Genomic DNA, 26,838 nt, shown 5'->3' on the forward strand with positions numbered 1-26,838 from the left:
TTCATTTTATAATACTCTTTATTTGATTAAAGAATTTTCCTTCTTTGTGTACACTGGAATGTTATATTCCCTATGTATTTTACAGGGTTACAAAACGTCTCTCATTTTAAATATTACCCCAAAAGTAATTTCAGAAAAAAAAAAAAAAAGTTGTGAACCTAAACAACTTTAAAAAAATCATATGGACAAGCAACTTTCAAACAAAACTGGATTAATAAGATTTCTTGCCTACTTAACTACATGACAGATTTCTTGTCCCAGTCCCCTTCCTCAAAAAAAACCTCATGTGGAACCCAAGCCAGAGATAAGGATTCTTCCCTGATGCAGTTAAGGGAAAGGGAAAGGCCAGAAATTTCTTTGGCAAACAATTCCATCCATGGCCATCTGTGTGTGACTGCTTTGCCTCAAGGACAGTACACTCTTTGCAGGGGAGGCCTGATGTTGTCCCAAGGGGGAGTGGTCCTCTTGAGCCAGCTGGAAGTGCAGCAGGTCACGTCGACATCTGCCTCTCCCCCCCCACCTCCCCGCGGCTGCGGCCTAGCAGCAGCAGCCCCACAACCCTACCAAGTGCAACACTGAGTTAGAAAGCCAACGCTGGGCTGGCTGATGTAGCCTCCTCCATTGCACAAGTAGTGGATGAGAGGGGGCATGAGGACACTCGACAAAAAGGGCTTAAGGGACAAAAAGGAAGGACTTCAGAGACAGGAAAGACAGGAAAGGACTGAGAACACAGAGAAGAGCCAGGAAGAAGGAGGTGGTGAATTCAAGGACATGTGAATGGACCACAACGACCATGAGCTCTTATGCTTTAGCTGAAGTACCCAAAGTGCAGGGAACGAGAAGCCTGGGTAGCACCAGCAGCAGACAGGATTACCTGTGGATGTGAAAGCCCTCGCTGGACATAACCATTCGCCTCTCAGGCATCTTGCAAGTGGGGGCTGTGCCATCTGAAAGCTGCTTCTCAGTGGTCTTACTACTGGCACAAGTGGGATTCACAGTACTGTTTGAAACCAGGAGGGCACAACTGAAGGAAAACAACATGCAAAGGAATGGAGGGATGAGGGGACACAGGAAAAGGACAAAGTACATCCTTATCTGTTAACTTCTAGACCTCATACCCCTTAAGCAGTTCATCTGTACAGTCCAAAGATCGAGGATGGATAACATCAACCAGGTCCCAGGAGTGCCGAACAGATACAACGCCTGTATACGGAAGATCCCGGCACTTGACTGAAGGTACAGAAAGAGAAAAACTAAAGGTAAAGGAAAGGAGTACAAATGATTGAAATTTGCAGAGAAAAAGAGAAAAGAAAAAAAGAAAATTTGCACAGAAAACTTAAAAAACGAAGTATGAAATGTAACCATATTTAGGGATTAAAACAAAGAAGCAACAATGAGGCAAAGGCAGAGAAGCTGTTTAACTGGGGGGCATTCTCTGGAGAGCGTGCTTTCCTGCTGGCCAGTAAAATCTGCCAAAGAAATCAGCAGCCTTTCCCTTTGTGTTTGTGTCTTTCTTTGCCAAATAATGTCTCTGTGACACTTGAACACTGAGGGTGAGTTGAGGGTCCTTGCGCGCAGAGAATCGTGCATTGTACCAGAAAAAATGGGTCTCCAATGGCTTGTAGATTTGGAAAAAACTCTTCAGCCACTGTTGGCTTCTTCTTTATTAATTTGAAAAATTTCCTTTCTGGTTCCCTCTTCTTGGTATTACAGGATTTCATACTTATCCACTAGGAAAGTGGTCTCTGTGGAAAACCGTACGGGACTGTTTCCATCTACCTGGGTCACTTTGGTAACCTAGGGAAACAAACAAAGAGTGAGGTAAAGCAGAGAGTGAGTCTCCAAGGTGCTGACTAAATTCTCAGGACAGAACAGATCAAATTACCTTAAAGCAGTATTAAAAATAACTCAAAAAAACACTAAAAAAGTTCAATTCACAACTGTGGCTTACAGCATCGCTCTTCCCCACCAACACGATTAACTTGCTTTCTAGATAGAAAAGACAACTGTTGGCATGAGACGTACAGTGGTATCAAGTAAAAGATCTAGAATGAGTGGCCACTACCCAGATCCTGTCCCATAAAAACTATGAAGTTCACAGACATTTTATTAGGCTGATCAATTAATATCGACCCAAAATGCAATATTCTAACTCTTCAACTTCATTTGCCTGATTTGCTCTCCAAGTCTCATTAAGCTGCTCTACCCCATTTATTCTCTAGATATGGCTGGGGCCTTCTATGAGATCTGATCTTTTTAATTATAAATGTCTAGTTTAATGAATTACCTATAACACTAGTGCCTCTAATGGCATCAATACAATGCTTGAACCACTGGTTATATTTTTTCTTTTTCTTTTTTTAAAAAGATTTTATTTATGTATTTGTGGGGCGGGGCACAAGCAGGGGGAGCGGCAGGCAGAGGGAGAAGCAGACTCCCCGCTGAGCAAGGAGCCCGATGCGGGACTCGATCCCAGGACCCTGAGATCATGACCCAAGCAGAAGGCAGACGCCCAACCGACTGAGCCACCCAGGCATCCCACCACTGGTTATATTTTCTAATGAGGTTTTCAGACAGTCCTACTCTTCGAATTGTCCCGAACAGGAACATGTACCCATTTCTATCTCATGTCTTGGTTTCAAGCCTGTACTCCAATATTGTTGGGCTTAATGCCAATAACTGAGAGTGGAGAGAGAGTGCTTTTTGGAATTATCCTACAGAGGGAGGAAACTGTAACCTCCCCAGCACTTATAGGAGAGATAGAGACCATCTGGGAAGATAAGATAGTGCCACAATAACAAGCAAATCAACAAGCCAAAGGGGAAAACGACAATATAAACTGGGTCCTTATAATGCAACTTCAAAAACAAGAGGAACAATGAGTTAAAAATAATGATCTAAAGAAATAGTTCACAAATATCTATTATTTTATCTAAAGGACAAGGTCTGTAAAAGAACTGGCTCGTGATGACCTGTATTAATGAAGGGAAGCTGTAACATAATCCAAATATTGTGGGGTTTTTAAGAAGATTTTATTTATTTATTTATTTACTTATTTATCTGAGAGAGACTATGCGTGCACACGAGCGGGGGGAGGAGCAGAGGGAGAGGGACAAGCAGACTTCATGCTGATCATGGAGCCTGACTTGGGGCTCAATCCCAGGACCGACACCATGACATGAGCTGAAATCGAGAGTCAGTACTTAACCAACTAAGCCACCCAGGCGCCCTGAATAATCCAAATATTGTATCCGTTTGTATTAGAATCACTTCTGCAGGGAAGTCTTGCTTTCCAAATAAAAAACTCTCCTGGGGCGCCTGGTGGCTCAGGTGGTTGAGCTTCTGCCTTCAGCTCAGGTCGTGATGTCAGGGTCCTGGGATCGAGGCCCAGATCAGGCTCCCTGCTCAGTGGGAAGTCTTCTTCTCCCTCTCCCTTTGCCCCTCACCCCCACTCGTGCTCTTTCTCTCCCTTTTCCTCTCTCTCAAATAAATAAATAAATCTTTAAAATATAAAAATAAATAAATAAAAATAAAAACAAAACTTTCCATCCTTGGGTTCAAACCAAGTGACATATAAAATGCATTACAAAACAAACATACACACACAAAAAAACTAAAAAACTTCAAACATTAAAAAATAAAAGGCATTATAAAACCATGGGTTGGCTGTTTTGGTAAATGGCTTTTAAAATGTATGAGATTATTTTAAAAAATTAGGCAACTAAAAGATATAAATCTTGCACAATTCATACGTACTTTTATATGTATTCATATTCAATTTCTTTACCTTGTCTGATCTATAGAGGAAAACTGAGTTAGAGAGGAGAGGAATTTGACCAAGATCATATGCTTAGAGTTAATAACGGAATCCACAGGGAATACCAGCTTTTCTGATTTTTTCTTTTCAAAGTAAGCTCTAGGCCCAACACAGGACTTGAACACATGACCCCAAAGACCAAGAGTCACATGCTCTATGGACTGAGCCAGCCAAGCCTCCCAGCTTTTCTGACTTTTGATGCCATGCTGTTTATCTGGCATCCATCCTACCACTTTCTCCATATGTGCTCTCGATTAAAAGGGGATACCTGTATGTTACAGTAGTTTCTTTTGGAGACGAAGGAGACTTGAACAGGGAAGAAGTCGTTGGGCTGCCCAGCAATGCTGAACTCGAGGCTGCCACTCTTATTTTTGGCATCAATCACTGGCAGGCACCACTCCAAGGTATTTCGTCGGCTGTCATGTCGATACTCGCCATCGATCTCCCCAATCACCGGTGCACCCACGCCAGATCTGTCATGACAAACACCTATGTCACCTTAGCAGTCCAGAGCTGGAAGAACTCTGCCAAGGAAAACCAGTCCCAAATTTGATTATGCTCCTCAAATTCTGCCCACTTTTTTATGGTCCTAGAAAAAAAATGAGCCTTTCTAGTAACTTCAAGGATCAAAGTCCTAGCACCTTGGCCAAGGGTCTCACTCACTGCCTTTATAGATACAGATTACATGCAACCACAGGTAACTGGCAGAGATATCCATGGGCTGCTCCAGCTTACGGATTAGATCTGGACCTAGCAGGGGACTGAGACTGACAAATATGTGAAGTAGGATATATTTCCAAAAATTCTGCACCAAGGGTTTGTTGCCGTGTCAAGAAGGAATTTGAACAAACTGCAGCTCTCTTTATAGGTGACAATGGGGGGAAACAGGTTGACTGTAGTGGTGCAAAACCTTATACACCATTATGTGGTTATTTAGAATGGAGATGAATTTGGGCCTTTGAGAAGATGTCTTCAGAAGATTTTAGAATGTTTCAAAACCTGTACCTGATGCTGGTGGGTCTGATTTACAATCCAGTAAGTGGACTTCTTTTTAAAGATTTTATTTATTTATCTGAGAGAGAGACAGAGATAGCGAGAGAGAGGAGCTGGGAGGAGAGGGTTCAGAAGCAGGCTCCCCGCTGATCAGGGAGCCCAACTCAGAGCTCAATCCCAGGACCCTGGGGATTGTGACCTGAGCCAGAGGCAGATGCTTCATCGACTAAGCCACCCAGTGTCCCAGTAAGTGGACTTTTATGATAAGTGAAAACACAATCACCCCTGCCCAGAATGTGAACATGATGGGAGAAAGAGACACATAGCTGTCCTTAATCTGCCAGAGAACCAGGGCTAGAGTTAGGATGAACTTTGCACCCCCACACATGGCTGATAGGCGGAGTCACCCACTCCTATGCACTGCAAATTTACCATCTTTTCATTCACCAGTGCCATTCAATGCTTGCATTAGGGGCAGAGTAAATAAGGCAGACAAAGAAAAGAATTTAATGGTGATAAACATGATCAGCTCTTCCCTATCAATTCTATGGTCCCAGTTGTATATATGTTTCTTCTCTCTGCTCTTCTTCCAATTCTGATCTCTCAAATTTGATCAGTTCTAGACAATAGGGTAAAATGTTGTGTAAGGAAGGGTCTCTTCTGGAGACTCTTGCAAAAGTGAACTAAGACACAGGAAACCAACATAACCACAATTATAGGGTAGATGGAGAGGCCTAAAAATTGTGGCATCCTAAAAATAGCCTAGTAAAATAAATCTTGACAAAATAATACCCACACCTGTCACCAACACCCAGGTTCCTACAATGGTTCAAGGCAGCCGTCTATTGTTCTGAAAGAATAACTAAGCTGTGAAGAATAAGACAGTTACTCCAATAAAGCAGAGATTGATAATAAAGCTTCTTTTTTAAAATGGAAAAATGGGAAAGACAAAAAACCAGACCTGGCCATGTAAACATCTGAATTATCACAAAGGAAACAAAACTACAATTAACTGAGTGATATGACAGTAAAGATACACTAAGAATACACTTATTGGGTGTTCATAATTACACCCTATACTTAATCATGGGGGGCAGGTACTGAGAGGTAGAGGAGAGGAGCTGGATTCATTGGTGATAATAATAATAGGGCACACTCACTGGAAGTGCTAGTGAAATAAAGTTAAGGGAAAGAGTATTTCCAGATGATCCCAGAAAATAGACCATTTAAGCACACATTAAAAACTTACTGGAACGAACGAACTAAATAAGTACCTTACTGGAACTAATCTTCTGGGGGTGTTGGACATTTTCATTATCTTAATTGCGGTGACAGTTTCACAGGTATATACGTGTCAAGATGTATCAAACTGTACTACTTAAATATGTGTAGTTTACTGTATGTCAGTTATACTCAATAAAACTGTTAGAAAATTTATGAAAACTAATGTAAACGTGCTCCGGCAAGAATCACTAGTTCCCTTGAAAACATACTCTCATCTTTAGCTGAAAGTTTAGAGAGCCAAGTGAAAGAAAAAATTCAGTCTGACAGATTAAATTTCTGAGTTGCAAAACAAAACCAAGACCTTTTTTTTTTTGACTGAGAAGTGGCTCCTCCTTCTGGAAGTCTTCATTACTACAAGAACACACACAGGCCCAACATCTGGAAACACAGCTCTAGAACTACAACAGGCTTTGAGTTGGTTTTAAAAACAGTAAAATCCATTCCTTTTAGCGTGTACAGCTCACCACCCTTTGACAAACGTATGTAATCTTGTAAACACCACCAGTCAAGTCACAGAACATTTCCACTGTCCTCGAAAGTTCTCTGGTGCCCCGTTGCAGTCAACTGCCTTCTTCTCCATCTCCTGATTTCTGTTCCAAGAGTATTACGTTTCCCCAATGTCGTACGTGCATACAGTATTGTGGACTTTTATAACTGGTTTCGTTTACAACTGGCCTTTTTAAGAAGCAGAGTATCTTAGAATGGATGGCCACCTAAGTGCTGCCTCCAAAACAAGTTCCAAAAGACTACTGCTATAAGCCCAGTAAAAAAAAAAATGACGACGTGGGGGACACCACTTACGGGAGCGGGATGGTGATAATCACATCACTCAGTTCTAAATTCTCCTCTTGTAGCTCGTATTCTATGTTCACATCACAGCCATGTCCACTCTCTGAGGGCCAGCAATTAACTGAGAAGCAAAGCAAAGCGGGAATACTCTTAAATATTAGAAAACGAGTAGAGAAAAGTTTAGACCGCAAATCAAAGCTGACAGCTAGCCGCAGGCCTTAAACATCCTAATATAATTAAACTATTCTAACTAACTGTTTCAAAATTAAAGCTATTAAAAAAATGAAAGCTCGTGATTAAAATACACAAAACGCAGCACCGAGCCCATTTTGAAAGAAAGTCATTTTGTCAAAAAGAATTTTGCTCTGGCACTGAAGACAAGCACGTACAAGGCAGGGCTGGTTCTAGTTCTCAGTGCACACTAGCTTAGCGGGACTGGCCAGAAGCACTTACTTGTCAGTGGAATAAAAGACTCTTCTGTGGTTTGGAGTCTCCACTTTAGCACCCCTACGTCACTGTTCACTGGAAATGACTTCTCTGGATTCTTCAGGCCAATGAGAGATTCTGCCGTGAAAAGTTTTTTATCCACATTTGGATGGGTCTGAAATGAAAAGCAAAAGAAAACTTCTGAGGTTCAGGCATGGTAAGATAGGAAATAAATTCCCTTTGGTCTTACATGGTCCATATTCTAAACATCTGAGATAGAGTACCATGGGGTGCCTGGCTGGCTCTGCTGGCGGTGGAGCAGGCAACTGTTGATCTCGGGGCTCTGAGTTCAAGGTCCATGTTGGGTGGAGATTACATAAAAATAAAATCCTTAAAAAAATAAAAATGAAATAGAGTACCTAAAAGAATGCCAATTCCTTTTGATTTGAAGAATGATGTCCCTTCTTTAAAGACTTTTAAAAAGACTTAAGACATTTTAAAAATAGGAAATGGGGGCACCAGAGTGGTTCAGTTTGTTGAGTGGCTGACTCTTGATTTCAGCTCTGGTCATCATCTTGGGGTCATGGGATCAGGCCCCACATGGGGCTCTGTGTTCGACAGGGAGTCTGCTTGAGATTCTCTGTCTCCCTCTGTCCCTCGCCCGCCCCACACTTGTGCACGTGAGATCTCTCTAAAATAAATAAATAAATCTTTTGGGGCATCTGGGTGGCTCAGTTGGTTAAGCGTTTGCCTTTGGCTCAGGTCATGATCCCAGGGTCCTGGGATCAAGCCCCACATTAGTGGGGAGCCTGCTTCTCCCTCTCCCACTGCCCCCTAACTCGTGCTCTCTCTCACTATCTCAAATAAATAAAATCTTTTAAAAAATAAACTAAATAAATATATAAAGCTTTTTAAAAAATAGTAATCGAAAAAAGTAACTTCAATTCTAAGGCATTTTGTTTGTAATTGAATAAGTTAATAATTTTTTAACTGAAAAAGCTGAAGACCTTTAACCAAGTTCTTTCTAAAAATACTTCACAGGAAACATCATGGTAGGGCCAAGCAAGCCAAGTAGAAGACTACTGATCAGACGCCTGGGTCATGTAGCAGTCCTGGCCTTACAGTCAGAAGGCAGGAGAGGGAAGAGCTTTGTGGAAAGTTAAGTTGCAATTTTGCCCAGAACACTAAAGTTGTTCAAACTCAGGCCAACTAAGATGGACTAATCTTTAAAAAGAAGTAATATTAAGAGAGAAAAGGGAGGGAGCGCCTGGGTGGCTCAGTCGGTTAAGCATCTGCCTTCGGCTCAGGTTATGATCCTGGAGTCCCAGAATCAAGCCCAGTGATGGGGTCCCACTCTTCCTCTGCCCCTCACCCCACTCGTTCTCTCACATAAATAAAATCTTTAAAAAAAGAGAGAGAGAGAGAAAAGAGAAAAGAAAGAACTCCTGAACAGTAGCCTACATATACTTAAGAGCCAGCAAAGCTGTTGTCTCAAAAGTGTAAGCACTGGGGTGCCTGGGTGGCTCAGGGTGTGATCCCGGGGTCCTGGGATCGAGCCCCGCATTGGGCTCCCTCCTCTCTCTCTCCCTCACTGGCTGTCTGTCAAATAAATAAATAAAATATTTTAAAAAACAAAACAAACTGTAAGCACTACTTCCAAAAGACAACTCTGTGCTGATTATGGGGCAAAAACGGACCAAAAAAACCACATTCTTCCCTGAAAATGCTTTGTTCTTGTGACAAGAAATACAAGATCAACCATTTAAATAAAATGTGAGAAAACAATTATAATAATACAAAGAAGTTTCATACATATCCAGGTAGGGGTAACATACAGATTTAGTGTTACTAACTTTTCAAAAATACCACCAGATATTGCCCTTCAGGGGCACCTGGGTGGCTCAGTTGATTAAGTTTCTGACGTCAGCTCAGGGCATGATCTCAGGTTCCCAAGCTTGAGACCCATGGCTGGCTCTGCACTCAGTGGGGAGTCTGTTTCTCTCCCTCTTCCTCTGCCCCCCACCCCCACTCTCACGCACACTCCTGCTCTCTCTCTCACTCAGTAAATAAATAAATCTTTTTAAAGTTTTTTTTTTTTTTAAGATTTTATTTATTTGACAGAGAGCGCGCGCACAAGCAGGGGGAGAGGGAGAAGCAGGCTCCTCACTGAGCAGGGAGCCCAACATGGGACTCAATCCCAGGACCCTGGGATCATGAGCCGAGACGAAGGCAGATGCCCAACCGATTGAGCCACCCAGGTGCCCCAAAATAAATAAATCTTTAAAAAAATCTTTGCCATTTTGAAAAAACTGTATTTTAAGCGATATCCTGAATCACTCTTTGCATAACAGAAACAAGTAAGCATCTATCTCTATCTTTGTTAATGAGTATGAAGTCATAATTCGATTTCAAAATGACCTTTCATTCAATTCCACTATTAAAAGTCTATTATGGGGCGCCTGGGTGGCACAGCGGTTAAGCGTCTGCCTTCGGCTCAGGGCGTGATCCCGGCCTTCTGGGATCGAGTCCCACATCAGGCTCCTCCGCTATGAACCTGCTTCTTCCTCTCCCACTCCCCCTGCTTGTGTTCCCTCTCTCGCTGGCTGTCTCTGTTGAATAAATAAATAAAATCTTAAAAAAAAAAAAAAAAAGTCTATTATAATACAACTGCTGTCAGTTGCTCTCAACCCACCTGGTAAGAGATCTACTGCCTCAAGGTATCCACTGTATGTAATAAATTAACTTCTTTCCTAGGCATCTAGAATGGCACTAGTTTTAACTTTCTATGTTCTGTGTTTCACGTGAGAAACTTCAGCTGAGAAAGACTATGCTAGGCAGACAAACCGAAGTCGTTTTTTTAAAGATTTTATTTATTTATTTGAGAGAGAGAGAGACAGCAAGAGAGACCACAAGCAGGTGGGAGGGGCAGAGGGAGAAGGGGAGGCAGACTCCCTGCTGAGCAGGAAACCTGACACTGGGCTCGATCCCAGGACTCTGAGATCATGACCTGAGCTGAAGGTAAACACTTAACAGCCTGAGCCACCCAGGAGCCCCAAACAAACCGAAGTCCTAATACTCCCTTATCCGAAGCCTTTACACACCTGTAGCTGCACCCCTTTCTTATCTTCATTTTCCACATGAAGACGAATTCGGCCAAATTTATCATCTGAGATCCTAAGCATGATCATGCCATGTAATTCCATATTCTGCAATCCTCCATCCCGTCCACAAGTCAGTGTGATCTTTTCCTCAATCTTCATGTGCACACTGTAGAGAAAAAGTAATCAATTTGTTCATAAAGGTAGAAACCAGAATTCCTTTCTCCAGGGTTTAATGGTGATTAGCCATCAACGACTTATTTTAAGGTGCTGTTGCTGTATGTACAGATAAAGCATTATACCCTTTTATCCTACAGACAAGTTCCCACCTGTGCAAACAGTATAGTAATTATTCACTGAAGAACTGTTTACAACAGCAGTTTGGAAATAACTTACATGTCCATCAGTAGGGAACTGCTTAAAAACATAAAAGTATATCCACAAAAATTAATACTAAGCAGTTGTGAAACAAGAGGTAAAACTGAAAATGCTTTTCATTTGAAAATAATTTCAGGGGCGCCTGGGTGGCACAGCGGTTAAGCGTCTGCCTTCGGCTCAGGGCGTGATCCCGGCGTTCTGGGATCGAGCCCCACATCAGGCTCCTCCGCTATGAGCCTGCTTCTTCCTCTCCCACTCCCCCTGCTTGTGTTCCCTCTCTCGCTGGCTGTCTCTCTCTGTCAAATAAATAAATAAAATCTTTAAAAAAAAAAAAAAAAAAAAGAAAATAATTTCAAAAATAAAAAAATTAAAATTATACCAGGAATACATTTATACCTTTTTAAAACACTGTTAACATTTTATCCATCATTTGCATACTCCCTACAACTATTATTTGATTTTTTTTTTCCTGATCCACTTAGAGGCAGATTATACACATCATGGCCCTTTACCCCTAAACACTTCAGAGTATGTCTTATGAGAACAGGGATATTCTCTTACATAACATAACCACAGTACTGTTATTAACTTTGCAAACTGACACCGATACTTTCTCTACTCTACCATCCATATGCCAATTCTGTCAGTTGACCTAGTAATGTCCTTTAAAGTGGTACAAGATCCCAGGGTGCCTGGGCGGCTCAGACTCTTGATTTCAGTTCAGGTCATGATCTGAACTTCAGATCCATGATCTGGGTCCTGGAATCGAGCCCTGGGTTGGGCTCCGTGCTCAGTGCAGAGTCTGCTTGGGATTCTCTCTCTCCCTCTGCTCCTCCCCCAACTCACGCACATTCAGTGTCTCTATGAAATAAATAAATGAATAAAATCTTTAAAACAGAAAAAAATAAAGTAGTACAAGATCCAGTCTAGGATAAAGTATTACATTTAGATGTCATGTCTTTATAGCTTCAAATAGGGATGTTCTCATCTCCAAAATAAGAGTGAAAAAAGTAATTGGAAAATGTGTCTAGCATGCTACCACTTATGTATTAAAAAATGAAAAATTAGACATGTATGTTTTTATTCACCTACATATGGACTATACTTCTCAGAAGAATACACACCAAAAAACTAGTTAATACTAGTTGCCTCCAAAAAGAGAAACTTGCCTGGCTGAGTGGTAGAAAGACTTCTTATTTTAATACTTTTTTCCCCTTAGATTTAATTAAATTAATTTATTTATTTAAGTAGGGACAGGTGAGGAGCAGAGGGAGAGGGACAAGCAGACTCCACAACTGAGCACAAGCCTGACACGGCACTCAATCTCACGACCCTGAGATCACAACCTGAGCCAAAATCAAGAGTTGGACACTTAACGGACTCAGCCACCCAGGGGCCCCTGTAATACTTTTTGAACCTTTAAAATTTTGAACTACATGAATGTATAACCTAATAAAAAAATAAGTAAAATAAAAAGTGCTACTGCTCTGGGCAATTACTAAGTACAATCTATCCATATTTTTTTACTAAAACTATTTTTAAATGGGTGAACTGCAGACACTAAAAGAATATTCTGGCATCCTACTTTGTTCCAACATGTAAGTCTACCCAGAAACAAAGGCATGATACACAAGACCAGAAAGGAGTGTATCTTAAAACAACGCACGGTTGGGGCACCTGAGTGGTTCAGTCCATTGAGCCTCCAACTCTTGGCTTTGGCTCAGGTCATGATCTCAAGGTCGTGAGATCGAGCCCCACACTGGGCTCCACACTGAGCAGGGAATGTCTGCTTAGGATTCTCCCCCTCTGCCTCTGTCCCCTCTCCTGGTCATGCCCACACAGGGTCCCATTTACTTTCACACGTTTGCTCCATGCTCAAGAAGTATTTCATCATTTAGAAAAGAGTCTCAAGCCCTCCCTAATACATAATGGTTTCCAACATCTTTTTAAAATAGTGCTAAGACTCTGTCTCACTGAAAGCAACCACTAGGAATAGCACAGGGGCTTCAGTGATTTCAGAGATTTATCTCAATGTAACCCTGCTCATCTCATACAGAACAGCACATACAAAATACTGCTATGCACACCTGATAAAAGTATCCTCTCAGACTCATCTTTCACTTGACCCCAAAACTATCAAAAACAGTGGAAGTCTGGGCTGCAAGACAAGAAATCTGAGTCATGAATATGTGAACTTGGTAACTAAAAATATTACAAACCAGTTCTGAGATAAGAGACAAATTAAAATATTCTATATACTCGGGACGCCTGGGTGGCTCAGTCAGTTAAGCACCTGCCTTCGACTCAGGTCATAATCCCAGGGTCCTGGGATCGAGGCTCACATTGGGCTCCTTGTTCAGCAGGGATCCTGCTTCTCCCTCTGTCTGCCGCTCCTCCTGCTTGTGCTTTCTCTCTCTCTCTCTGACAAATAAATAAAATCTTAAAAAAAAAATCTATACTGGGTTCGAGTAATGAAAAGGCAAAAGATATTATGTTAATTTGCTGTTATAGATATTTATGTTATAAATTTTGTATTAAAGATTGGGTCCCCCTAAAGTTTAATTAAAAGAAGACTTGCCAAAATACAGCACAGGGGCCACCACAGCTCTAACCCTCTAATTCAAGTTCAGTTTAAGAGAACAGGCACACACTAGGCATAAAGACAAGTTACTTTCATTTTTTTTAAGTTTTATTATTTTTTTATTTCAAATTTTTATTTAAATAAAGTTTTATTTAAGTACTCTCTACATCCCACATGGGGCTCGAACTCACAACCCCGAGATCAAGAGTCGCTGCTCCACCAACTGAGCCAGCCAGGTGCCCCAAGACAAGTTACTTTTAAATCTAGCCAGCACACTGCCTGGGTGGCTCAAATGGCTAAGTATCTGACTCTTGATTTCAGCTCAGGGCATGATCTCAGGGTCATGAGACAGAGCCCCAAGTGACCCCATGTGGGACTCTGCACTAAGCTGGGAATCTGCTTGAAAATCTCTCCTTCTCCCTCTGCCCTTCCCCATGCTTGTGCGCATGCACTCTCTCGCTCATAAAATCTTGGGGGAAAAAAAAATCCCTCTCCCTTAGCACCCCTCCACGCATACACGCTCTAAAAACAAAAACATAAACCTAGCAGAGTTAATAAAAGGTAAGTTCTAAACTCCACAGAAAATAAATAGTTGAGAGCCCCAATCATGGGTAACAGGGAAATAAAAAGACCCCATGTTAAAATCTAGGATATACTGTAACTCTTTTAAATCTGGAAAAATTAAAAGATACACAAAAAAACTGTAATGCATTGAAATAAACATTTTTACACATTATGTGATTTGTAACATTTTTACACATTACGTGATCTGTTCTTACTGAAAAAGTTACTGCTTACCTTTCCATATTAATGGGTGGAGCATGCACTTTGGTTGCTTCAGAAGTACGTTTGCCCATATTTGAGGACATGATAGTTTCACCTTCAGATTTCAATTTGTCCACAAAATTATCTACTTCCTTCCCTTTGGCTCCAAGTTTCAAAGCCTTGCTGGGGCCTGAAGGCCTAAGTGGAAGAATAAGAAATAACAAAATAAGAAAAACATCACGACTGAAAAACATTAATAACCCCATAGCATCCAAGCTTTCCCTGAAACTGTTCTTTAAGAAGAATGTGAAGATCTCAAGGGAAAAACCCAAGCATCCTAGGGTTCAGTGGAGCACTAGACTATTTCCCGTGGAAACTGGCAGCTGAGTCACTATTAATATGTAAGTTTCAGGTGCCTGGGTGGCTCAGTCAGTTAAGCATCTGCCTTCAGCTCAGATCATGATCCCAGGGGCCTGGGATCGAGTCCCGCATTGGGCTCCCTGCTCAGGGGGAAGTCTGCTTCTCCCTCTCCGCCTCCCCCTGCTTGTTCTCTCTCTTCCTCTCTCTCTCTCTCTTTTTTTTAAAGATTTTATTTATTTATTTGACAGAGACAGCCAGCGAGAGAGGGAGCACAAGCAGGGGGAGTGGGAGAGGAAGAAGCAGGCTCCTAGCGGAGGAGCCTAATGTGGGGCTCGATCCCAGAACCCTGGGATCACGCCCTGAGCCGAAGGCAGACACTTAACGACTGCACCACCCAGGCGCCCCTCTCTCTCTCCTTCTAATAAATAAATAAAATTTTAAAACAATACATAAGCTTCAAGGACCTAAAGACCAAAGGTACATTTACATATCCATGCATGATCAGATAAAAACTTTGTACTTTGCATCCTGATAAATATACCCGTGCATAAACAAACTCTTGCATATACTTTCAGGTAGTTCACAGATTCTCCCAGAAATCCATTCACACCAAGATTAAAAAATCCATGCTTCATAAACAGTTAAATATCCCCTCTTCTCCCAAAATAAGGCAACTCTCATGGTATAATTTGTAAAAGAAACCTCTTTTACACAAAGAATCCCCCACCACATTCGGATTTCTCCTTTATTATTATGTAGCCAAATTTAATATTACCTCTTACTTCATCAAGTCACTCATTATTTTCAACTTGCCCAGAAATCAGATATCACTCCAAAATATACACATTCAGCCTTCATCTGCCATTCTAGGGTTGGTGGTGATACACTGAGTCATACCTGGCTGGTGCAGGTGCCACTTTTGGTTTATCGGTTTCGATGATGGTCTCTGTGATCATGGCAGCTGTGCCGCCTCCAGATACTGCAGAGCTTCCAAATCCTCCAAATCCTGGGGCTTTTTTGCCCTGTCTCTCTGCATCTCTTCGGGCCTGTTGTAATTCCTTTGCTTTACGCCGCATCTCAGCCTTGGCTTCACGTTCTTGAGTCTACAAAAAGAGACATCCGTGGATGTGGCTGAGTACAGTCTATACTAGCAAATGAGAACGGGAAAACAGTAAAGCCTAAAAGAAAGACAAACAAACAAGAAGTCCCGAAGACGACCCTATTTATTTACCTCTCTAACTGCTCTGAACACCTTTTCCTCATGAGAATCCATTTCCGTGAAGGTTCTGATTTGTGCCAGGTTCACATTCTCCCGGTATCCCAGGGCAACAATTTCATCAAAAGCAAAAATTAAATCAAAACAGTGCTCTGATATCTCATTCTCCTCTAAGGCTCGGCAATACTCAGGGATCTAATCGTGGGCAGCAATGGAAAAGAAAGATTTAAAATTTATCAGCATTTATGTTTCCCAAGTCTTATGCTTTAAAATACACACATTTCAAAATATAAAATAAAATAAAATAAAATAAATAAAATAAATATAAAATAAAATAAAATAAAATAATTTCAACAGGGGCGCGTGGGTGGTGCAGTTGTTAAGCGTCTGCCTTCGGCTCAGGCCGTGATCCCAGCGTTATGGGATCGAGCCCCACATCAGGCTCCTTTGCTATGAGCCTGCTTCTTCCTCTCCCACTCCTCCTGCTTGTGTTCCCTCTCTCGCTGGCTGTCTCTATCTCTGTCAACTAAATAAATAAAATCTTAAAAAAAAATTTTTTTTCAACAAAACCTGAATCCCTTTGTAGCCCCTCTACTCTTTTTTTTAAGTAAGACTTTGGCATAAAGTCTGTGTGTGTGTGTGTGTGTGTGTGTGTGTGTGTGTGTGTGTGTGTGTGGTGTCTATATCAGTAAGCCTTATCTAACGAATATTATCTAAAAATATGGACAAACAAGTGTCAGAACCACAAAAACAGACTGAAGCAACCACTGAAGAACTAGGAAACAGAAGGTCAGTTTGCACATTCTCTTGTGGGATACTTATAGTCTAGGAGGACACACAGTGTCTGCTGAATGAATAAGGGGCTGTTAACAATGAACTGCTGGGTTGGGGGGCATGCAGCACGCAAACTGACAAGCATCGGCTGCTTTGGGGAAAAAATAGTTTCACAGTGAAAATTTAAAGCAGACAACTATGACCCACTATTACAAAAGGACTCTTACCACTCTTGAGAAAAGCCTCAGGGTCTCCAGATCTTCTAAGATGTTACTGTTTTTGGTAGTGATCAGCACCATGTACAGCTTCTCCATAGGCTGGTAGACATATCTTACACTCTCTGTTTCAACAAACGTATGTTGTTTTCCAGTGTTCATGAGCTTTGGAAAAGCTGCTAACAAGCCCTCAATTCGAGTGCGGGTCATCTCCACAAATTGTCGGGAAACAATAGCCTTTCCTGCTTTCGTGCAGACTGCTGCTGCCAACAGCACCTGCCAGGAACATACACATAAGTAAGTACTAATTACCTCTTCACATCTGTTTTCTTAGCATCCGCAGATCTTCCACAGAATGACACACTCAGTTACTCAGTGACGTGACTATTAGAATGCTGACTTTCAAACTCTACTTCATTGCTCTTTTAATTCTAGTACATAATTCATAAAATACAGCTACAGTGGAGCAAAATGGACCTATCAGTCCTATTTTTCAATAACCTACCTTAAGAATAGCTTAGTTAAGGAAAAAAAAAACTTTTGCCAAGTCTACAAATACATTTGTTAGAAGATTTCCTATGACTCAGAAATGGGTTGCTTTCTGCTTTGGCAGACCCATAAAGAATAGGTCAAACTTTTTCTAAGAACAGAAATCTCCACAGAGAAAAGAGAGGTCTGACCCGGCAGATTAAAGGTTTATATAGAAGAAGCCCCTGATCTTTCCTTTCTTTTATCTTTTGTTCTTTGACTAATAACCCCATCCCACACCTCTACATAAGTAAACAATCTGTAAAATGAAAAACTAAATGACTCAATGTTTCACACAGGTTTTGACACCCGTCAATGATCAAGAGCAACAGCCCTTTTTTCCTAGTCTGGCATTCTTTAAACAAAACCAAGCACCAGGGGTGCCGGGGTGGCTCAGTCAGTTAAGCATCTGCCCTTGGCTCAGGTCATGATCCCCTAGCCCTGATTTGGGCTCCCTGTTTGACAGGGAACCTGTCTCTCCCTCTGTTGCTCCCCCTGCTTGTGCACTCTCTCTCTTAAGTAAAGAAATAAAATCTTAAGGGGCGCCTGGGTGGCTCAGTCGTTAAGCATCTGCCTTCACTTCAGGTCATGATCCTGGGGTCCTGGGATCGAGCCCCTGCATTGGGCTCCCCGCTCAGCGGGAGGCCTGCTTCTCCTCCCCCACTCCCCCTGCTTGTGTTCCCTCTCTCGTGGTGTCTCTCTGTCAAATAAATAAAATCTTAAAAAAAACAAAACAAAACAAAAAAAAACAACCAAGGACCAAAGGAAGAACAAGAGGCCTCAAATGCTATTAGCAGGGGAGTAAGAAAATTAAGTACAGTGTTCATTGTCTCTGAAGCGCAGGATCCCAAGAATTCACAAATACTAGTAATATTTTGGAAGCCTCAAAGCTTCAATACAACCTCTGAATTACCAACATCCCACGGGTCAGGCTTCTCAGCTTTATAGAAACCTGTCCTCTACAAGTGAACAACTTGAAGAAAAAACAAGTTAGTCAATTCAAATATTCTTACAGTCTAAGTACATCAGAAGAGTTCTATAATAATTATAGAACACAATGTCCTTATCCATCAAGAATTGGTAATTAGGTATTTGGGAGATAATTACCATCATGTTTATTTCCAAGCAGCTAGGTAAAAACAATTTATATTGGAAAAGTGATCTGTATCTTGTACAGATAATTTCCCTCTCAAATGGATTTTTATTTTTACTACTATCAACTCTACACTGAAATTTAATTATCCCAGCTTAAAGTTACTTTTATGCTGCACAGAATTAAAAAGTTTTTAGCTGTTCCCATAAGCAGCCTGAGGTGATCTCTGAAAATGGTTCACTATTCACTTGACCCATACAACCCTACAAAATCATGCAAATTAAGAGGTTCAAATCTTCATGTTCACTTTAAGAACACACGTGAAACCTTCCAGGCCATCAAGGGTATGTATATGTGAAAGCCACCACGTATCTGAAGGATGTCACTTCACAGAAGCAATATGTGCCATCCTGCCACTATAATGGTGGAGGTGGTAGGTGTGCCCAAGCCAAGAAGTGGGGCTGGACACAAGTTCGGTGACCCAAAGGACTGCTGAATTTTTACTGCAAATGCTTAAAAATGCAGAGAGTAATGCTGAACTTAGGGGTTTAGACGTAGATTCTCTGGTCACTGAGCACATCCAGGTGAATGAAGCCCTCAAGATGCAACAAGAACGTACAGAGCTCGTGGTCAGATTTACCCAGACATGAGCTCTCTCTGCCCCACTGAGAGGATCCGTACTGAAAAAGAGGAGACTGTTCCTAAACCAGAAGAGGAGGTTTCACAGAAGAAAAAGATATCCCAGAAGAAACTGAAGAAACAAAGACTTATGGCCTGGGACTAAATTCTGCATAAAATAAATGCAAATAAAACTAAAAGCAGGGAGAAAAAAATTAAAAGCAGGGAAAAGTTTTTAAAAAATGTCTTAAATCAGGGTCGCCTGGGTGACTCCGTTGGTTAAGCATCTGCCTTTGGCTCAGGTCATGATCCCACAGTCCCGGGATGGAGACCTGCCCAGCAGGGAGTCTGCTTCTCCCTCTCCCCGCCACTCCCCCCTGCCTGTGCTCTCTCTGTCAAATAAATAAATAAAATCTTTAAGGATTTTATTTATTTATTTGACAGAGAGAGACAGCGAGAGACAGCAAGAGAGGGAACACAAGCAAGGGGAGTGGGAGAGGGAGAAGCAGGCTTCCCGCCAAGCAGGGAGCCCAATGTGGGTCTCGATCCCAGGACCCTGAGATCATGACCTGAGCCGAAGGCAGACGCTTAATGGCTGAGCCACCCAGGTGCCCCAATAAATAAAATCTTTTTAAAAAATGTCCTAAATCATAAATACTCTTAGGGAGAATCTTGTTTTGTAAATTAGTTACTTTTAAAAAGAGCAGAAAATATTTTAGGCATTTAGAGAGGTACAGAGTATAAAAATTACCAGTTGATTACTTTAAGGATAGCAAATAAGCTAGTTTGAAGGTCCAAAACCAGTCACTTTCCCCCAGATATTTATATATATTTAAAATAAATAGTTTTGTACTCAAGAAATGTACTTCTGCCATCACTGACTACTTGGGAGGTTTTTGTCATCACCTACGTATGAGGCAAGAGGATATACTGAGGATGGTAAAGGATACCAGAAAAAGAAAAAAAATACGAAATGGTTATAACACATATCTCTCAAAAGAAATCCTCCATTCCATGTCTTTAACTTATTTTTATCTTGGCTATAGATTTTTATTTTTTAATTTGGTTTTATTAAGACATAAATGACATATATAATTGTTAAGATATTTAAAGCATACAATGTGGCAATTCCCTGTCTTTAAATTAATAATATGAAATCAAGTTTCTTCAAATAAGGGAAGGGTAATTTCTGATACATAAATAATGGTAATATTTTAATCACTAAGGAGATGAAATTGACCTAAAATTATTACCACGCTGAGTTATTTGTTCAGAAGGCTAAAACCACGGGGAGCCTGGGTGGCACAGTCGTTAAGCGTCTGCCTTCGGCTCAGGGCGTGATCCCGGAGTCCTGGGATCGAGCCCCACATCAGGCTCCTCTGTTGGGAGCCTGCTTCCTCCTCTCCCACTCCCCCTGCTTGTGTTCCCTCTCTTGCTGGCTGGCTCTCTGTCAAATAAATAAATAAAATCTTAAAAAAAAAAAAAAACAAAAAAAAGAAGGCTAAAACGAAATGTACTCAAGAAATTCAATTTCACATTAATTTTTATCATAGGAGATTCATGTTTCAACCATCTACATATTTCTGGCAAAAAAATTTTTTTAAATAAAAATGTCACCACTGTTTCAGCTTACTCATGCCAAGCAGGTAAGTCTCTGTACTGGTCAATGAAGGCTTACATGCCACATATGTCCAAATAAGTAAGATTTCTGCCCCAAAATTATCCCTCAGAAAACAGCTGTACTGCATAAAAACTTGTTCATAGCAGCATTATTCACCATAATGAAAATAAGCTAAAAAGTAAAAACCCAAAGTCCACTGACTGATGAATGGGTAAACAAAATGTGGTCTACCCATACAATGGAATATTATTCAGTCATAAAAATAAATGAAGAACATGGATGAACTTTGAAAATATTGTGCTAAGTGAAAGAAACGAGACACAAAAGGCCACATCTCACATGATTCCATTTATATGAAATATCCAAAATAGGCAAACCCAGAAAAGAAAGTACATTAGTGGTTGCCAGAGGCTGCAAAAAGGGGAAATGAGGCGTGCCTGCTTGAGTATGGGGTATCTCTTTGGGGGTTATGAAAATGTTCTAAGCTTAGATAGTGGTGATGGTCATAAAACTTTGTGAATATACTAAAACATCTACTGAATCATATAATTTAAAAGGCTAAATTTTATGGTATGTGAATTATATCTCAATTAAAAATAAAAAGGAGGGCAGGGGCACCTGGCTGGCTCATTCGGTAAAGCTTATGACTCTTGGTCACAAGACTGGGGCGCATGGGTAGCTCAGTCGGTTGAGTGTCTGTCTTTGGCTCAGGTAATGATCTCAGGGTCCTGGGATCGAGCCCTGTGCTGGGCTCCCTGCTCAGTGGGAAGTCTGCTTCTCCCTCTCCCTCTGCCCCTCCTATAAAAAAAAATTATGCTTTGATCAACTGGGGGATTTGAGTATGTAAAGACGAAGAAACAGTGGGGTAAAATAGAAGGACCCAAGCAGGAAAACTCTGAGACTCTGTTTGAGTCATTCAGGTACAAGCAAAATAAGGCTCCCAAAATAGGACCACAGTGCCCCACATTCAGTATGGCTCTAAACCTCGAAATACCCAAGACACCACAATCAGAGGGTCCATTAAGCTCACACAGGTTTCTATTCACTATGTTATTCATGTCACCTCTGGAATACCCAAGACATCACAATCAGAGGGTCCATTAAGTTCACACAGGTTTCTATCCACTATGTTCTTCATGTCACCTCTGGAACATATGGTCACCTCTAAACAAGATAAATTTAACCTATTCTACATTAATATTCATTTTCTTAAATGCCTTGAAATAATAAAGCTTCCTTTCACATCAGTGTTTACCAATGTTTAACAATTATTAAAATACAGTATACACTAAAAGGTAAGTTAATTTTTCCAACTGTAATTTGATTTTCTTTGGGGAAGAATGAATATGTATGATTCTCTACAAGTTGTTTTATTTACTTATTCTTTACATTTTTGGAAAAGAACATTTAGACCTAACAGGACCCTTCAAGAGCCCTTGATTGTTTTTATAGACATAGATACTGAGGGCCCAAAAGTTAGACAATCTCTCCAGGATTGTTAAAAAAAAAAAAAAAAAAATCCCCGTTAAGTTGAGCTTTGTCAAACAACTCTTCTTTTAATAACATTTATAACGGTTTGAATATTCCATCATATGTATGGATTAAATAACAACTCTCTTCTACCCAGATTTAACTACATGAGTCAGAAAGTTCTTTGAGTAAAGAAACCTAAAGAATTAGGTTTCTGTTCTGTCTCTGTCACTAATTATGTATTGCATAAGTCACTTAACTGCTTCCCCAAAATAGAGGTTAGTTTATATGAAATCTAAAGTGCCTTTGCATCTTTATGATTCTACAAGTTAAGCATTTGAAAACTTTACAGCAACTAAAAATGTACAGTACCTCCACTTTACACCCACTGCTCCAGTAGCAACTACTTCAGAACAGTATCTTACATTAACACTGAGCTGCTAAAAGGCAAGTACCTTACTTATCAAAACAAATCACGTGTGCACACGGTATGTGTGTGAGATAAGCTGCTGTACCATCCCTTCATCCCCACTAGTGACAGAGGTCCAAGAATAACAGGTAGTAATTCAGTATAAACATGCATAATTCTCTAAAGAAAAAAAGCCAAAGATTTCCTCGAACCTCTAAAATGCTTTCATGTTTCTCACTTCCAGATCTAGGCAGTACTTTCTCCTTTGTAATTTACTGTAATGAAGATATACATTGTCATATATACGTATATTCATATATACATGATTCATGATCATATTAAGGGTAGTTTCTACAACTGTCATAGAGGACCATTTTGTCTTTCCTGTTTGCATGAGAATCAGAGGGAAGATTACAATAAAATCTAGATCACATACAAAACCTAAAACTTGGAAAGTTAGTGAGAGTTTTAAGCTCATCACAAGCTTCTTGTAGAGAATAAAAATAAAAGGACCTTGTTCTTGGTTTCTGCAGTAAACTTTCTATTCGGAGAACAAATAGATGGCAAGTCAATGAAAACTCAAGAAAATCATTTTCATTCTTTGCTGTTCTCTCAAACAACAATCAAAAAGATACATAAAGAAAACAAAAGCTGTGCAGCTGCTGCATTATATACAAAAGAAAATAAAAGCAATAATAACCCCCTAGCTGGGGACTGACATTACTGTGCAGGATTTCAGTTTTCTCTCTCTGTATGTATAGCTCATCCACACAAACCCAAACCTAGCTTTCTAATAACTAATGACTTCTGGAACTGAATATCATCATTTATATTGAATGTGTCCGCTCTAGTTTATTCATTGCTATACTGAGTGAATAAGAACAGCATTCTGTAGGTAAGCAAAGATCTTATAGATTGTTGCTACCATGAGACTTCATATTGTTTATTCAAGTTGAAATTTATTGGGGCACCTGGGTGGCTCAGTCGGTTAAGTGTCTGACTCTTGATTTCGGCTCAGGTCGTGATCTCAGGGTTGTGAGATCCAGCCTCATGTCCAGCTCTGTGCTGGGCATGGTGCCTACTTCAGATTCTTTCTCTACCTCTGCCCCTCCCCTCCCCCCCCTCAAATAAATAAATCTTAAAACACACACACATTTAAATTTATTAAGACAGAGAACCGATTATAATACCTAACAAATGTTAAGAAACTAAGAACATGGGGAAACCTGGCTGGCTCAGTTGGTGGAATGTGTGACTCTTGATCTCAGGGTTGTGGGTTCGAGCCCCACACTGTGTGTAGAGATTGCTTAAAAATAAAACCTTTAAAAATTAAAAATAAAGAAAGAAAGAAATTAGAAAAAGAAAAAAGTCATTAATTTGCAGAAAACCAGAAAAAGGTCAAATCTAAAGATGCCCTTTTTTGTCCTTCATTTTAAGCCATTTGTTTTTGCATTTGTTCATTTACTTCCTCTACTAGGACTTCCTAATATAGGACATTTTGTGCTAACTTCAGTAGCTAAAGCCAAAGGAAATTTATTTTTCAAAAATCAACATTTATTACACCTGAAACTAATGTTTTTGTTTTGTTTTTTTTAAGATTTATTTATTTGAGGGGCGCCTGGGTGGCACAGAGGTTGGGCGTCTGCCTTCGGCTCAGGGCGTGATCCCGGCGTTATGGGATCGAGCCCCACATCAGGCTCCTCCGCTATAAGCCTGCTTCTTCCTCTCCCACTCCCCCTGCTTGTGTTCCCTCTCTCGCTGGCTGTCTCTATCTCTGTCGAATAAATAAATTAAATCTTTAAAAAAAAAAAAGATTTATTTATTTGAGAGAAAGAGCACGTGCACATGGTGGGGAGGAGCAGAGGGAGAGGGAGAGAGTCCCAAGCGGACTCCACACTGAGCACAGAGCCTGACTCAGGGCTCAATCTCAGGACACCGAAATCACGACCCAAGCAGAAACCAAGGGTTGGACACTTAACTGACTGCACCACCTAGGTGCCCCCTACCTGATACTAATGTTAACATTGTGTGCCAACTTTAAAATTTTGAAATAAAGGAAAATGATATACCTACAAAAAAATAAATAGCATTTATGTACTGATATGTGCAATTTACTCTGAAATGCATTAAAAAAAAGCTGAAGAGAAGGCTGGCTGGCCGATTAAATGAGTGATAAAACACTATAGTGAAATGTTAACAGAATTTAGCTACTGTTCATATGGGTATTCACTGTGAAGTTGTTCCAACTTTTTTAGATGTTTGAGAAGTTTATAATAAAATGTTCAGGAAAAATCAACATTCAGAAGTTTTATTTTATTATTTTTTTTATTATATTGTTTTAGGTAGGCTCCACGCCCAATGTGGGGCTTAAATTCACTACCCCGAGATCAAGAGTCACATGCTCTACCAACTGAGCTAGGCAGGCACCCCAACTTTCAGAAGTTTTCATACAACTTTTAGATCCAAGAAATCTTACAAAATGTCCCCTATTTGGACAATTCTACTGTCCAGGGATCTCTTTGTAAAGGAATAAAACAGACTAAACAGATCAGAATGTACTGAATTTTTCTCCAGAGTACACCAATCTGGGTATCTGGATCATGCCAAGTCCCATATAATTTAAAAAACATACATATTTATACATGACACAACTGTATATATAAATATGCATACATGTCCAAATGACAAGCAAAACATACTTTACGCTTATCACTCAATGCCTAGGGCTTTACCATCTCTCGGTTATCAAAGAATTGAAAACATTAAGTTCCAAGAACTTTCAACAAACAAGATTTTTGTAATTCCCTATATTTGGTTTATATAATACAAGGCTTTAATTTTGCTATTAAAATCATAATACACTCCAAAATGCACTACAAATACAACCAGGATGTAAACGGAAAAGGAGTTAAAAAATCACTATCCAAATACTGAGCCTCCTAGTGGAAATGAACAAAGAAGTTTTTGGAAAGTTTATGACCAAAGTAAAGTTTTGTGAGCAAACAGTCTGGATGCAATTTATTTGCCTGAAGCGGAAAACAAAAGCTTTCAGTGGTTTAAAGACCAAGCATGAACCCCCCCACCCCCCCCCACCATCCAAGTTCTTATCGAAAAAGGTTGTCAGAACTTAGTATGATTGGCACCAAATTATACTGTCATCTCAAGTGTGCAGGAAGATGCTTTAAACCAACTAGTAATCTATTAACTACAGAATTAAAAAAAAAACTTCAAAAAACGGAAAGGCAGAAAGTACACTAAAAATAAATTACTAGCTCATTTGGAACCAAAGAATTTCTCCTCGTTCATAAATATCCAAACTGTAGTGATAAAGCAAGATTTAGTGGAATCAGCACTGTTGTTTAGTCTGTCCCATCCTTATACAGATTAATTTTCTCCATCTCTACCACAGATGAAAACACAAAGATAACGCATCTGAAGGCAAGTAACAGGTCCCCGGATATAACCCCTTCTTACTCCTCCTCTTGTGAGACTTCTGATTACGATATGCCACCAACACATCTGACTTCACCCAAACAGTAAGTTCCTTGAAAACACAAAGCCTGTGTTCTCTATTACTCGCTCACCTTTTCCCAATGCTCCGTACACCGCATATACTAACACTGACAAATGGACACACCTAAATTCTGTAGAAGTCGTGGAAGGTTTCAGGGACACTTGGGTCCTACAAATTAGTGTTAGAAGTTACTCCTTCCTGTTCTATGCCTCCTTTCGAACTTTCCTCTATTTCCCCCTTCCGAACAAACAAAAGAAGCCCTGAACACCAATGGATTTGGATTTCGAGTATCACGGGCTACCAAACACCGGGGATGAGAGGAGAGCTGATTCCCTATGAAAGGGAGCCCCCCAACAGAAGCCCAACCGGCCGAACCGGCGCCCATGAAACCCGCCGGGCACTAGCGCCGAGGTGCGACGTCTGCAGCGCGAGGGTCCAAGCCACACCACTACGAGGTTCTCGAACAGCAAACACCCCGGGCCCAGAAGAGGTGGGTGCCCAGCTGGGTGGGGGGATGGGGTGTGGGCGCAACGGGAGAGGGACTGCCGGCAGGTCCCTCGGATCTCCCGGGAGGCCGGGCACAGGGCGGGGAAGGCCACACTGCTGCGGAGCCCCGAGGGAAGCGCCCGGCTCCGGGCCCTCGGGGCGGGACTCCTCGACCCCAGCAGCAGGCCGTCCGCAGGCAGAACGGCCGACCGAAGCCGGACCCTGGGCATTCGGCCCAGCTCGAATCTTACCATGGTGAGGACGGTGGGGGGTTCACCCGCGCTTCCCGCTCCACTGGGACTGGGGTCAGGGGAAGGGGAGCACCGGCCGCTCTGGACCTGCTGCCCCCCTGTCAGGAGCCGCTACCGCTTTGCCTCTTGCCAAGATGGCGGCCTCGAGCCAC

At 41.1% G+C, this 26,838-nt stretch overlaps 1 protein-coding gene across 1 annotated transcript; it reads right to left on the minus strand.

The window, feature by feature from the left end:
* ARCN1 (archain 1 coat protein complex I subunit delta) lies at nt 1-26,838 on the minus strand. The gene is made up of 10 exons (XM_045797913.2): nt 26,687-26,838; nt 16,709-16,972; nt 15,723-15,902; nt 15,389-15,594; nt 14,165-14,329; nt 10,411-10,576; nt 7,337-7,484; nt 6,896-7,004; nt 4,086-4,290; nt 1-1,797 (listed from the first exon to the last, which is right to left on the minus strand). The coding sequence occupies exons 1-10, from the start codon at nt 26,687-26,689 to the stop codon at nt 1,708-1,710; spliced, it is 1,536 nt and encodes a 511-aa protein (XP_045653869.1). The 5' UTR covers nt 26,690-26,838; the 3' UTR covers nt 1-1,707.

The sequence above is a fragment of the Ursus americanus genome, chromosome 16 (genome assembly GCF_024610735.1).
Source record: "Ursus americanus isolate L20-20 chromosome 16, mUrsAme1.1.p, whole genome shotgun sequence".
In the NCBI taxonomy this organism is placed as follows: Eukaryota; Metazoa; Chordata; class Mammalia; order Carnivora; family Ursidae; genus Ursus; species Ursus americanus.

Bases quoted from the DNA above. Each gene is read 5' to 3' on its own strand.
- ARCN1 (XM_045797913.2), bottom strand. The intron at 15,903-16,708 runs GTAAGAGTCCTT...GCCCACGATTAG, and splicing joins TGAGGCTTTTCTCAAGAGTG to ATCCCTGAGTATTGCCGAGC. The intron at 15,595-15,722 runs GTAAATAAATAG...CTCTTTTTGTAG, and splicing joins TGTTCAGAGCAGTTAGAGAG to ACTCAAGAACGTGAAGCCAA.